The sequence below is a fragment of the Myotis davidii genome, unplaced genomic scaffold, assembly GCF_000327345.1.
Source record: "Myotis davidii unplaced genomic scaffold, ASM32734v1 scaffold73, whole genome shotgun sequence".
In the NCBI taxonomy this organism is placed as follows: domain Eukaryota; kingdom Metazoa; phylum Chordata; class Mammalia; order Chiroptera; family Vespertilionidae; genus Myotis; species Myotis davidii.
In genome coordinates, this window is record NW_006286675.1 from 608,227 (window position 1) to 622,957 (window position 14,731).

General features: G+C 39.1%; 1 protein-coding gene across 2 annotated transcripts in view; it reads left to right on the forward strand.

Moving 5' to 3' along the window:
- The window catches only part of GRM7 (glutamate receptor, metabotropic 7), a 758,177-nt gene that overhangs the window by 229,688 nt on the left and 513,758 nt on the right, over positions 1 to 14,731 (forward strand). For both annotated transcript variants that reach the window (XM_006758209.1, XM_006758212.1), the window contains exon 2: positions 12,832 to 13,048. In XM_006758209.1, coding sequence (XP_006758272.1) covers positions 12,832 to 13,048 — 217 coding nt within the window. The remainder of the gene's footprint in view (positions 1 to 12,831; positions 13,049 to 14,731) is intronic.

The window sequence follows — 14,731 nt, forward strand, 5'->3', positions numbered from 1 at the left end:
TCGCGAACCGGTTTGCCAACCACGGGACTAGGGGAGTATTGACCACTGACTATGTCTTCTTTCCCTTGATGGCAATTGTTTTAAAGATTGATTAAATCACATCTAAATTTTCAACTGTATCTACTTATCCATTCCCTGGCCTAGAGATGTCCATGGCCAATCTTATCTATCCCTCAAGATTGTAGCAGGTGATGGCCACTCTGTTTCTATTTCTTTCTCTTCTTAGTAGTAGACCTAAGTTTTATTGGGGGAGGGGGGAGGGCAACAATGTACATGGCTAAAATAATACATTTTTCAAAACTATTTTCTGGCCTGGCTAGTGTTGCTCAATGGTTGAGCATCAACCCATGAACCAAGAGGTCACAGTTTCAATTCCCCATCAGGGCACATGCCCAGGTTGGGGGCTTGATCCCCAGTAGGGGGCATGTAGGAGGCATGCAATTGATTTTTTCTCTCCTCATTGGTGTTTCTATTTCTCTCTTCCCATTTTCTCTCTCTAAAATCAATAAAACATATAAAAATATTTTTTTTGCAACTAGATGTGACCATGAGAACGGGATAATGATATATAGGTGGCTTTGTTGTGTGCAAAGCAGAGAAGGTGCCTTGGAAGGATTTCAAACAACTGGAAAATGTGTCCCTGCCTTTTTCCACATCTCCCATCTTGCTACCTGGAATGAGTCCATAATTGATGGCACTCTGGCAGCATCTGGGATGCTAAGTGACATTGAGGATGGAATTGACATGCTAGGATGGTAGAGCAGAGAATGCCAAGAACCTGGGTCTCAGGTGACCATGGCACTGCTGTGCCCACTCTGGGCTATTTAACTAGCTACCTATTTTATGTGACAGAGTAATAAACCTATTTCTGAGCAACTATTTTTTGTGTTTTCTATTTTTGCAACCTAGCCACTTTATAATTGATATTGCTTAAAAATAAAAATGAAGCTAATTTTGAAATATAATATGCAGAGGAACTGAACACTTAGAACAATATGGATTTCGGGAAACTTCTCTGTAGGGTCTCATCAAAAGACATGATTCTAATTGTTCCTCGGTAATAGTATGACAGTGCAGCTTTTGGTAAATTAATTTCCCTTTCTGAGCATTGTTTTCTCTGTAAAAGTAGAGATCTGACTCCATCAGCACTAACATCCATCCTTGACCATTAGTGATACCTTGTCCTTGAAACCTGGCATCTAAGGGATGTATATATATGAAAGCCAAGGGCCCGGAACAACTGGTCACTAAGATGTGTACTGTGGCCGGCCAACTGGCCCGATCGGGGGGCAGCCCATGCCCCCAATCAGCCCTCCTCCACCCCTATTGGGGCCAGGGCCTGCTGGCCAACCTTCTGCACTCCCTAACCCCCGCCAGCCCTGCCCAATCGGCTCCCATCGGGGTGGGCTGGCCGGACCCCACCTGTGCACAAATTCGTGCACCGGGCCTCTAGTAAGATCATAAAAAGAGACAAATGTCCAAGTCCGGCCAAGACTTGCCTCGATTAGAAACCCATGCATTATGAAGGGATTAGCAGCTGCATATCCACATCTTTACTGAAGCAATCTTGTTAGAATACAGCTTGCAGTGCTGCCACTAATGACATTCTCTCCCCCCTCAATCTTCACTGGAAGTAGTCAACCAAAAATGCAATTACAAGTAAAAAACGACACCGTTGTGGTAATTGGACGATGATATGGTGTCAGGGAATGTGACAGCGGAATTTGCAGGATGTTGGGAACGAATATTAAAAATGGGAAATTCCAGAACAAATCGTTATTTTCAACATTGTGCAGTGAAGATGACCCCGCAGGCTACTTCAACCTGAAAAACACCTGGGCGATTTTACAGGAGGTATTTTTTCACACACATTTTACCCAGGAACAGACTCTAGATTCTAGATCCCAAAAGCTCCAGCTAAAATAGAGATGGGTAAAAAAGGTTTCTTTCTAAAAAAGGGGGGAGGGTCTAATGAAAAGGGTGAAAGAAGAGCCCATTCGCACTCTACTGGCTCACAGTCTCCAGTTCTCTTTCATGTAAATTTAAATATTTCACAATTATATCAAGATCTATTCATCCAGGATGAACTTCACTAATATTCAAACCTCTGGCTAAGACTCTACCCTTCCCAAAGCTTTACCATTTGTTCTCTCTTTCCTGTGCTATTCCCATCTAGGAACTAGGAGGAAGACAGAGAGAAAACTAGACAAATGCTCAGCTTAGCATCTCTGGCTAGGGTCTGTGCTCTGCAGGCAGGGGGGCCCTTAGCAACAAAGAGAGCAATCCCTTACATCCCGGAACAGCAGGGAACAGGTGCTTCAGGGACAAGATGAATCCATGAAAGCGTTTTGTGGCAGAGACCTTGTTGCAGAATCAATGACACTTTATCTAATTGAATCCTTGTGGAGTGGTGCTGGTATCAGAGTGAAGGAGCCTCTTCATTTGTTATTACTCAGGAGATATTTGGGACTTAGTGACTCTTAGGGTTTCTGTTTGTGGATCACCTAACTATTCTTCCAAGAGCATAGTACTGGGTGATAGGGAGATTTTGTATGTTTCATTATTCTGTATGAGTAGTTATACTATCAGAAGAAACAATTTATTTAGAGAGGTATTATTTTATTTTATCATCTCCCCCTATCCTTTTCTCTAGGTATAAATCAAGTGGAATTATGGGTTCTATCCTCAAGCCATATAAGTCTCTCTACTTTCTTCAACAAAACCCCACATCTTAGTTACTCTGTGCACTTGCTTCCACCACTCTCCACCCCAAGAAAAGCTTTCCTTCCTTTGGATCTTTACTAAGGGATATCTGCCTCCTATCTTCTAAGTAGCTTAAACCACCCTTGGTCATATCTCCTCCAAAATTCCAATGTTATTGTTTTTTTTCCTCCTCAGTGACCTTTCAGTAATTTGTTTAGTACAGTTTTCCCCACCCAGGTTATGGGGGAATGATAATTATACAAGACTACAATAAAGATTCCAGAGGGGAAGGGTTATGACCAAACATACTTTGTAAAAGCCACATAGCCCCTCCTCCCCCAGTTTGGTTAGTGAAAACACATGGGTGCACTCCTGGAGTTAATTATGCATTCTTTAAGCAGTTCTTAGATGCCTACAAGCATGTCAAACTATTAATTCACAATGGAGACTACATAGTTGCTGCGGCGCAGACCCAGTTAGCTATCTGCCAAATGACCATTTACTTACCTGCCTTGGTCCCTCCCAGAGAACCTAGATTTTTTTTCGGGCATCTGGGCATCCATCCTCAGAGGTTGGATCATAAGCTAATCATGGCAGTCTTGTTTATTTTTGCCAGTGTTTGGAGAAGGGAAGATCATGGGACACAATTCCAGCCAATGAGATGTCAGAGAAATATGATGAGGAGTAGAACATTTTAGAAAAACAGAATTCCTTCTGGATTAAAAGCCAACTAGATGAGAAGAGAAAGCCTTTGTTTATAGAGCCCCCTACCCCTGCCTTTCCATTTTAATGATGCCAGGTGATGCATGATGAGAGCACTGGGAACCGCCTCTGAGTCTGAGACAAGAGCTGAGAGAACTTCAGAGAAACAAACCAATGCCCCTGCATTGTCAAGTCACCAAACCAACCTGGAAAGCAGCTATATCCAGATTTATTTAGTGATTTTGTTATCTAAGTCACTATTAATTGAGTAATATGTTACCTGTGGCCAAAAGTATCTATATTTAAGAAATACTGCTAGAAATTAAATAAGCAAAGGTATGAAGTAGGTATTTCAGACCTATACAAAGCAAGAAAAGGCCACAGAGAAGTAAATAAATTTGTCCTACAGAATTAAAGGTGGTGTGGTAAATTACAGATATATTTAGGAATAGATTGAATGTTTTGTGTGTATATTTTACTTGGTACCTTATCTACAGTACCATCTAAGTCATTCTCTTTTTAAACTGTTTTGTTTTCTTCATAGTATCTATCTCTCTCTCTCTGTGTGTGTGTATTAGATTATCCTATCATCTAAAGTTGGTTCCTCATTAATTATCACATTTATTGTATTAAATTGTATAGATTTTTAAAAAGCGGGTGATACACTACTCGAGTAATATTGTATTATCTGAATTAAATGGTAGAAAATTATTATCAAGCAGAAATCTTATGAATCATCTTTTTGTTCTAACAAATAGTCAGGAACTGCTTGCTTAGTCAAAATGTGAGCCATATGAAAGCCCAAGTAAGCAGCATTGCTTTCCCGCCCCTTGATAAGGGTGAAAGACTAAGTAAAGACTTTTTTAACAAGTAAGCCTCTTTCAGGGAGTCACAGGATCAGTGCAGATTCGACCTCGTCTTCGGAACTTCTATATCTGCAGCCTCATCCGAGGAGAATGGATATGCTGCAGCCCCACCAGCCCCAGAAGTGGCCTCTGAATCATTAAGCGGCGATTACATCACGCTCAGTAGCAATCCTGTTACGTGCACTGTGTTGTGCTCTCGCTCTTGGAAAAGTGGAATTCACAGAGGGCATAGCGCACAGGCTACCACGATATTCAGTGAACTCTAACTCTCCCTTTTCAACCATCCTAAATAATGAAGATTTGGGGACCACAGCATACTTAAAAAGGTGGCAGCACTTCTCAGAGAGAAAATAAGTTCGGATTTAATTTCGGTTTCTCCTGGAAAAAGTCTTTCTTCAGCTGAAGAAGCTCCCGCCTGTGCCCTGGTAAAGGGCTGAGCATCTGGGCAGCATTGTCGCCGGGCGCTCTCCTGAGAGCTTTGATAACTGGGAAAGCTTGGCCAGTGGAAAGGAAAACATGGAAAGTCTAGAGAAAATATGGAAACCATGAATGGTATAGAGGGGTTCCTTTCATTGACACTTTGGGATGTGAACACGGAGCTCTGACTGCAGCTGTGCTCTTACAGACACCTCTAGCCCAGTGATTCTCAGCCCTGGTGATTTCACATCCCCACCCCACCGCGACCCACGGGTATTTTGCATTGTGTGCAGTCAAGTTGACTGTGACAGCTGCAGGACTTGCTTCTGGCATCTGGTGCCAGAAGTCAGGGATGCTGCTAAGCATCCTACCACAACGTAGGATTAGCTGACTTCACGTGTCAGTGGTCCTACGGTCAGGAAACCCCGCTTTACAGGGATTTGGAATTTTTATTGCTAGTGGGATATCTCAGAAGTCGTGCATTAATGTTTGGTAAAGGAAACTTCAAGGCGTACACTCTGGTTCTGGGGGCCTGAGAGAGAGAGATCTAGGATCATATTTAACAAACATGAGAAATATTTTTAAAAACCACTTCAATTACTTTTTGTTTCTTAAGACATGGTGGTTTTGAGGGAGACTGGCCAGAGATAATTCATAGACATGTAGGATTATCAAGGACCCTGAAAGGTTCATCCAAATAATTTTCCTTCTTTTCATCTTTCTGCTCCTCTAGAAAAGTATATGCTAATGATTTCTGTGTCCTCCTTTTGGGAGGGCAAGGTCTGTATTGTACTTTGTCATCGAATGCTCTGGAGATATGGATGGAGGTATTTCTCCATCTACAGAGGCCTCTGCGCTTTTACTAGATATACACACAAATGCAAAGACAAAGGAAAAAGAGTTGCAATACTTGATGGTAATCTCAGTCATGAGTAGTTTAACTTGAGTGAAACTCTAGATTTTAACCTAATTGAAGATCTTTACTCAGTACTTTGAGATAAACAAATGCTACCAAAAATTAGAGTTAAAATCTAGCCATCCTCATATGAGCAGAGATGTTAATTTAGGAAACAGACACGTAAAAATCGGAGAGAATGATGCTCCAAAGAATGATCCTGAAAGGGTTATTCGGCCATTTCCCTGTTTTAGGGATCCATATCAATAAAGCTTAATAAGAACTAAGAGTGAAATTACTGCTAACTGTGAACTTAATAATGCCCCACGGGAGTTCATTAATATCTCCACAGGTACACCAAAGCATTGTCTTAATTGCACATGATACTTCCAAAAATTGCCTTTTGCAAGTTTTGTGGGAACTGCCCTCCGGAACAAGTGTCAGTACTTTTTGCGTTGCCTTTCCTGGCCATGCAAAGTCCCCTGAACATGGACCCAGAGCTCCCCTGCACCTTTCCAGAAATTAGAAGTTCCCAGGTGACTGACCTTGTCATAGGTACAGCCTTTGTGCTATCAAGGGAAAGAAGCTCAAAATACATGAAACCAATTTCAGATCTTTCATTTTTTTCTAAATAATTGATTTCTTCTTTTTATAAATATTTAGAAATTTATGTTTATTAGAATCAAGTTTGTGTGGAGTAGTGGGGATTTTTAAAATATTTATGATTACTGTAATCTAGTCCACATCTAGACTTGGGTCTTCAGTTATTTTGACACAAAGATGATGGCTAAATGGGTGTGTTTCCAAGCTCATGAGATCCCTCAGCATAGTGTTTGACTGTAGTGATTATAAGATGAAATTAAATTTAGAAGCGTTTGGTCTTGACCATGCTTGGGAAATGAAAATTCCATCACATACTGATAATATTTGATTTTGTATATATTAGAAATTACAGAATTATTTTCTTTAGATTCTCTTTCCTTTTTCTTTCTATTTTGATTTGGTAATGACAATCTATAATAATAAATGCATAATATATTAATTAGACCGAACGGCCAAACGGCCTTCTGGAAGACCTTCCTGATGAAGCCAGGACCAAATCCCTTGCACGAATTTCATGCATCAGGCCTCTAGTGTTAACATAAAGTAAAGTCATTTACCTAGAACTGAGGATACTAATTCCATCTTGCATCTGATAGCCAAGCCTGGTTCCAGATGGGAGAAAAGCTATGGAGACAGCAGGGCAGAATCACCCTGTTTAAAATGAGAAATCCAAGGATGTCTTGAAGCCTTAGACCAGCCATGGGCAAACTACGGCCCACGTAGTTTGAAATGAATCAAACTAAAAATAAAAAAGACCGTACCCTTTTATGTAATGATGTTTACTTTGAATTTATATCAGTTCACACAAACACTCCATCCATGCTTTTGTTCCGGCCCTCCAGTCCAGTCTAAGAACCCATTGTGGCTCTCGAGTCAAAAAGTTTGCCCACCCCTGCCTTAGACTGAATTCTGGGCATGGTGGTATATGTTGCCTGGAGTGCTAGGTCTCAGGCCTTGGAGAAATAAGAGTGAGAAGCCTAAATGACTCCCTAGGTCCCTTTAGTTTTGAAGCCTCATCTAATGTCAACTTGTCCTACATCTCAGTGACGAGGAAGGAAATCCCAGGGAAACTCATGCCAAGGTAGAGAAAGGACGAGAAAAAGTGTTTGCTACCCTGCCTAGAGCTGCCTGCCCAGGACAGGGGTGACTTCCAAGTGCTGTGGAAGCCAAACTATGTATGTAAGGGATTCTGTTTTCTCAGGGTTATTCCATTCATTCATTTACGGGCTTATTTTTTCATTCAACACATACTGATCAGGCTCCTGTTCTGCCCTGGGTACAGTGCTATCCAGTGGTGATAAAATGATGAATAAGGTAATTGCTCTCCACAAGGGGAAGTAGTCTCCCAGAAAGGAAAGAATAATAAACATATAGTTTTACATGTTTAATGACATGTTGTGACACTTGTTACAGTAGAAAACTGCTATGTTCCAGAAGAACTGATCAACTGACCTTAAACTCATGCTTTCCAGGGCTAACTTGGGCAAGGTCAGGAGAGGGCCTTGAGCTCCTCCTAGTGACTGGTGTGTGCCACTAATTCGATATAGTTTTACTTGTGATGATTATTTATTTATTTTCAGTCCATCAGAAGAATTCAGTCCCCACAATAACTTGCATTGGTGAGACTTGAAAGTTTTTACAAGATGTAGAGGATATAAGTTAATTATTCTTGAAATCGGTTTTCCCCTAGTCTTCTTTCTCTTAGATTTACAGGAATTCTTAGGGCCTTAATCATACATAAATATCTTAAAGGTTAATTAGAAACAGTGTGAATTGGGCTCCCCCCTTCCCCCTGTTTTAAGAATGGGATATCGGATTGGCACATGTTGTACCTGATGACTTGAAGAATGATGGTCTTGCTGTTTTTGTTCCATTTGTTTCTCAATGTTTAAAAAGAGGGTAGTTGACTGCTACATAACTTTTAAATGATGACCAAGATGTGAGAACTACTATGTTTCAAAACCTTGATTCCTTGAAACTGATTTTTCATCTTGTCATCACCTGATTCATGTCTTAGGAGAAATAATCGGAAAAACTGAGATTTTTGTTTGCAAAAGATAATCTTTGAAGGATGGTAATTTTTCAGCTATTTGAAGATACTCATCTTAATTTGACTATGCATTTTAAGATAAGAAATTAGAGTAAACGTTAGTTGATTTTAAATGCTTATTGTAGAGAAATAGGAAAAAGACAAACTATTTCCATTACTATCATTCTTATTTTCCTGTAAATTCTAGCTAATCTAGTTAGAGAAGAAAACTAAATTAAGTCTTATAATGTGGCTTGCTTACCTATAAATCCCAAGAAAATAAACTGAAAGCTATTCGAACTAATATCAATTTTAACAAGGTTGTAAGTCATAAACTAAATATACAATATTAATAGATTCCTACATAACAGCAACATATAAAAATAAAATGAAAATTTGATATCATTCATAATGTAATAAAAATAATAATTATCTAGAAATAATGTCACCCATATGGAGACAATGATAAAATTTTACTATGAGAAAAAAATGAATAATGGAATGGGTGAAAAATATTTTCCCATGGGGGAAATAAAACATTATAAATGTATCAAAACACACATATATATATATATATATATATAACGAAATTCTCATCATAATCTTAATGGAACATTATTATGCTAAATTGAAACATTTGTGCTAAAGTTCAGCTGAAAAGTTAAACATGTATGATTACCCATGGTCCTTTTCGAAAGAACAGTTATGAAGAGAGAAGGTGTTCTAATTAATCTAGCCCTAAACATTCTAAGTTTATATAAATGAAAATAGTACAACACTGACCCAATACTTGGTCACAGACAAGTGAAATAGTAGAGAATACACCCCGAGACTCAAGGATAGTTAAAGGCTTTCATATGTGACAAAAGATGGCCTTTCCTATCAGTATATAATGAGTATTTAATATATGGTGCTGGGGCAAGTAGTTAACCATGTGGGAAAAATATATATATATAGATGTTTGCTTTGCCTTATAGTACAACCTCAAGTAATTTTCATATAGGGAAATATTTAAGTGTCAACCTGATTTATTTCTGTCACTTTGGTGAGGGAGAATCTTCACCAGTAATCTAAGAAAATAGTCATTTATGTCCACAAGGACTTGAATCAACTGTCAGAATATTTTTTTTTAACTTCTAGTGGTAATGGAAACTTGAAATATGTTTAAACATTTAACAATGAAGATTAGGTTTATCTTAGGCTTAGTTAGTAGAATATTATGCAACTAGGAAGTGAGAGAAAGAGAAATGAAACTAGGGAAGGGAAGAAGAGATTAAGATTCATGTTAAAAATATTTTTATTGATTTCAGAGGTGAAGGGAAAGGGAGAGAGAGATGGTAACATCAAAGATGAGGGAAAATCATTGATCAGCTGCCTCCTATACACCTCATACAGGGGATCGAGCCCACAACCTGGGCATGTGCCTGACCAGGAATGAAACCATGACATCCTAGTTCATAGGTAGATGCTCAACCATTGAGCCATGCCAGCAGGGCAAGACTCATGTTTTTTTGCTTAGTAACATTTATGTGCATACCCTCATGCACACAAAAATGATAAAGCAGTATAGCAAATGTTAATAGGGATAAAGGCATTAAGTTATTTTCTTGTTTTGTTTCTTTAATTTTTAAAAAATAATGTATATTATTATTTTTCTAAATAAAAGTCTAAACTGTAAACAAATATGATGGCTTATAGATGTTTTTAATTCTATTTGATACTCATCAATAGCACCATTTTTGTGTGATAGGCAAAAGTTAATGATGTAAGAGTAAAGAATAATAAAATAAGATGAAAATTTAGTCTTATGAAGATTACAGCTGTTTTTTAAATTGGAAAAAGGAAGATTCAAAGATATGGAACATTTATTTTTCTATAGTTGAAGTTTTATTATACTAAGTTATCTTCATCAAAAGATCAATTCTGCATTTCCATAGGAGACTGGTAAGAAAAAGGAAGTACAGTCAGAGATCAAGGAGAGTGTGGAAGTTAATCACTAAAGATGACTAATAATAATTTGGTCAGTTGTAGGTACTAGTTACAACACACACTTCAAAATAATTACTCCATAGGCTTAAACATTAGTTTGAAACCAAGTAACTAAGTATGCAGCATCATAGCTAAATAAGTGCACAGCAACGCATGTAAGGTTACATACATTCTTCCAGTCCTTCATCCCTAATTCTAGGAGGGATATTCTTATAGCCTCAATATGCATTTTTAGTTTAGAAATGAAATCCAGTCAGTCTTTCATTCCTTAGTCTAGCATCACTTAAGTCTCACTGGATATAGGGTGTTTATATGACCCTAAAGGGACATAATGAGTCTTAAGCGAGGAGCTATTTCTTGTTTGTAGTAGGAAGGATGGACCACAGATAGGGCCCGTTTTCAAAGGGTGCATGGAACTGAGGAAAGAAAGCTGCTTCCCCAGGGTTTTCATTACTGAAATTTGGGGCGCAGTTTTGAAAATGCATTTGCATTGGGGCACTTTACAATTCTGATATTTTGCAGCAGCTACATAAATGCAGATTCAAGCAGAGGGCTGAGTGTATCTTTATCACTCTTTCAAACGTAGAAAGGGATTTTGGCAGGAAAGACAGCTGTGCAATTGCATGAAGCTTTCCCATTTCCACAAGTTGAAATTGATGTAAATGTGTTGATATGCTTGGCTTCTTTCCTTTTTATTTCTTGTAAGAAAAGGTCTCTCTCCACCTCTCTTTCCCCTCCCTCCTTCTTTCCCTCCCTCCCTCACTTCTTCTTTACTTTTATTTTTCTGCCCAAAGCCTTTATTCAGTTGGTATTTTCTTTTTCTAAAATTTATAACCTCAGAACTATAAATGAAACATAGGGAACTCAGTCTATGAATATCTATAATAATAAAAGCATAATATGCTAATTAGACCAGACAGCCGAACAAACCTCTGGACGTCCTTCCGGATGAAGCCACAGCTGCGGGGGCCAAGGCAGAGGCAGTTAGGGGTGATCAGGCAGGCAAGCGAGTGTTTAGGGGTGATTAGTCAGGCAGGCAAGTGGTTAGGGGCAATCAGGCAGGCAGGCAGAGGCAGGGGCAATCAGGCAGGCAGGCAGAGTGGTTAGGAATGATGAGGCAGGCAGGCAAGCAGTTAGGGTCAGGCAGGCAGGCTAGTGGTTAGGGGGGCTATGAGGCAGGCAGGCAAGTGGTTAGAGGCAATCAGGCAGGCAGGCAGGCGAGTGGTTAGGAGCCAGTGGTCCCAGATTGTGAGAGGGATGTCCGACTACCGGTTTAGGCCATCCCATAGGGCCTAAACCGACAGTTGGATATCTCCTGAGGGGTCCGGGATTGTGAGAGGGTGCAGGCCTGGCTTAGGGACACCCCCTCTCCCATGCACAAATTTTGTGCACCAGGCCTCTAGTATTTATATAAGCTTTACTATGGCATTTAATTAAAATGTTTGAACAACAGCTGAGAGTGACCTGTAAAATAACTTAATGTGTCAGTAGTCAGTGCTGTGGACGGACAGAAATTGGCCTGGACTCTAATAATCTATGGTCCTTCCTTGTTTTATGCTTATTATTAAAATATTTTAGTAATAATTCATCTAAGTATCATAGTTAAGAGTTCATAAATTTGCATTGGGCAGTTTCATGTTTGAGGACTACTCTCTGACCTATAACATTATGACCTGAAATAAGGTCATATTCTATTTTCAAGTCTCATCTCCTCTTTGGTAAAATGAGTTAATAATAGCAGAGTGTAGTATAATATATATAGTATAGTAAAGAATATTTACTGATGGCTAGGTAAGGTAGTGCATATAAAACTTTAGAACATGAGTGGAACATAATAAAGAGTTGAATAAAATATTATTTCTAAAGCAATGATAGAGATATGTAAACATATGTTCTTAGAATGTTGAGGGCGATGTTTGTGATAAAATGTTACAAAGAACTTGGGAATCCACTTGTGGGGAATGGGTGAACTTAGTAAGGAAACCCATGCTGTTCTCTGTTTTGATTATCATCACCCCCATGTATTAAGTGCCCACCCTGTCACAAGCATCTAAGCCAGTGGTTCTCAACCTTCCTAATGCCGTGACCCTTTAATACAACTCCTCATGTTGTGGTGACCCCCAACCATAAAATTATTTTCGTGGCTACTTCATAACTGTAATTTTGCTACTGTTAGGAATCGTAATGTAAATATCTGATATGCAGGATGTATTTTCATTGTTCGCGACCCACAAGTTGAGAACCGCTGGTAAGCAACGCACATTTGTATCCTTGCCCCTCAAAACAATCGTATACTGATGATGCAACTAAGTCATTGAGGTGAAATAGCTTCACGAAAGTAAATACTAATCGAAAAAAACCACATTAAACTTTGAAATCACATCTTATCAAGAGCAAATCCATTTTTTATTTCCCCTCCACCTCACTAGCTCTCTAATTGAGGAATTACTCAGGTAAGGACCCACCAGGTGACTTTCTCACTGGGTGTGGACTTTGAGTCAGGGTTGGCAACACACACATCCTCTTTGGAACTCAAGTTCTGTATTTGGGGAAAATTGTTGTCAGTGTAAATGAGCTTCTCACATCCTGGTGGTTTGCTCTCATGTGGTGCTTTCTTGTCTTTTCAGATCCCCCAGATTAGTTATGCATCAACGGCACCTGAGTTAAGTGACGACCGGCGCTATGACTTCTTCTCCCGCGTGGTCCCACCTGACTCCTTCCAAGCCCAGGCCATGGTAGACATTGTGAAGGCCCTAGGCTGGAATTACGTGTCTACTCTCGCATCTGAAGGAAGTTACGGAGAGAAAGGTGTGGAATCCTTCACGCAGATTTCCAAAGAGGCAGGTAGGAAGAGATTGCAATGATTAAGATGACCCTCTTCACATTTCTGTGGCTTACAGGGTTCTTTTCAGTCTTTATTAAACCAACACTATAGATAATCGCCATATACCTACTCTCACATTCCCCACGGCCTGTGAAGCAGATCTGCAAAGTCTTTGTTGTTTTTGAAGAGAATATTTTCAAAAGTGTGAAACTTAAGTCACTTAAAGTATTAGTGGAAGTGATGCAGAGAAGAAAATAGTTTCCAAAATCAATATCTTACTTCTGTGTAATGGATAATAGTGTGGATTACTGCTTATATTTGGGAACCTGAGAAAATGTGGCTAAATGTACTTCTCAATGCATACTTTCTTCCTCTGTTCCTCTCTAATGATGGGAGAATTGTTTAGAATTATGAGAACCCAATCATGGCACCACTTTGCTTTGGAGATGAATAACAGTGATGGCTCTGGCTGACTTGGTCAAAACAAAATCAAATAAATTATTTAGATAAATAGTCTTTGAAGTATTAGATTATATTGAGAAAGACATCTGTATTAAGTAACAGTTAAAGAAGATTGTTTATGTTTATTTAGCTCAAATTGGAAATAATGGGCTCAAATGTTTGGCCAGTGGTCTTCCATTGGGCGATTTTGAAAAAATGAGACAAAATCGTCACACTTAGGAATCCTGATGATAAATATTCAGACTTCCCCACTTGGAAATATTGGATCAGTGTGTGTGTGTATATATTTAATATTCCTGTATAGGTCTTATGCTAAAATCAGGTTCTCAGTTTAATGTGTAAAAATTTTATCTCCTCCCAATTGTTATTGATCAGAATAGTTAACTAACAGTAAAGGCAGACAAGCAAGGCAATAGAAACAGAGGTCCTTTCAATGAGGATACTATGTCATAAATTCCGAAGTCCTGGCTGTGATGTTGGACTATCAGACTGAAGATATACTTACGTAGACAATGGTTCAGGGTATGGCTACTGAAAGAAGGGAGTCAGGACTTGCTTGTAAATCCCATGATTTTAACTCAGTGCCTCATCATTAGCTCCAATTGCAAACATTCACTTCTTAGGTTCTTCCTTCTCACTGAATACTCTCACTCTTAACATCTTTGATGACTGGGTGGCTCCGAAGTATGAATAGGCCTCATCCCGAAAGTCATTTCTAAGTTCAAATAAACAAACACATGCCAATTCATTGGTTCCACTGGCATGGCCTTGTGTTTCCAGTGTCTTCTCCCACAGCACTTGTCCCATGTTAGTCTAACTTGCTGTTATTGCTTTATTGTCCGCTAGACTCTAGAGGAGACCTTGTCTGTCTCATTTACTATGGTAGTCCCAACTGCTGTGTTTATAAGGGAAATATTTTGTTTATTCAGTGAGAAACTTTCTGATTAGAAAAGATATCTTAACTCTGGCTTAGTGTTATGCTGAGATTTGTACCACTCCAATAATTGCCTTAATGAAGCCCTAAAAGGATGCCTAGTCATTTTTGATAACCAATACTTTTATTTTTTCTTGGTTCCTTGAATCCTGCTTTGACCAAAGTAAGGCTAGAGGTTGTCTTAGAAATATGAACATAAATGCCAACAGATAAGACATGATGAAGAGAAAATAATCATCTGAAGCTCTGAAGTAAAGTTCAGATACCTTCTTGCTCTGTTGCTGCAAATGGCTCTCCCATTTAATGC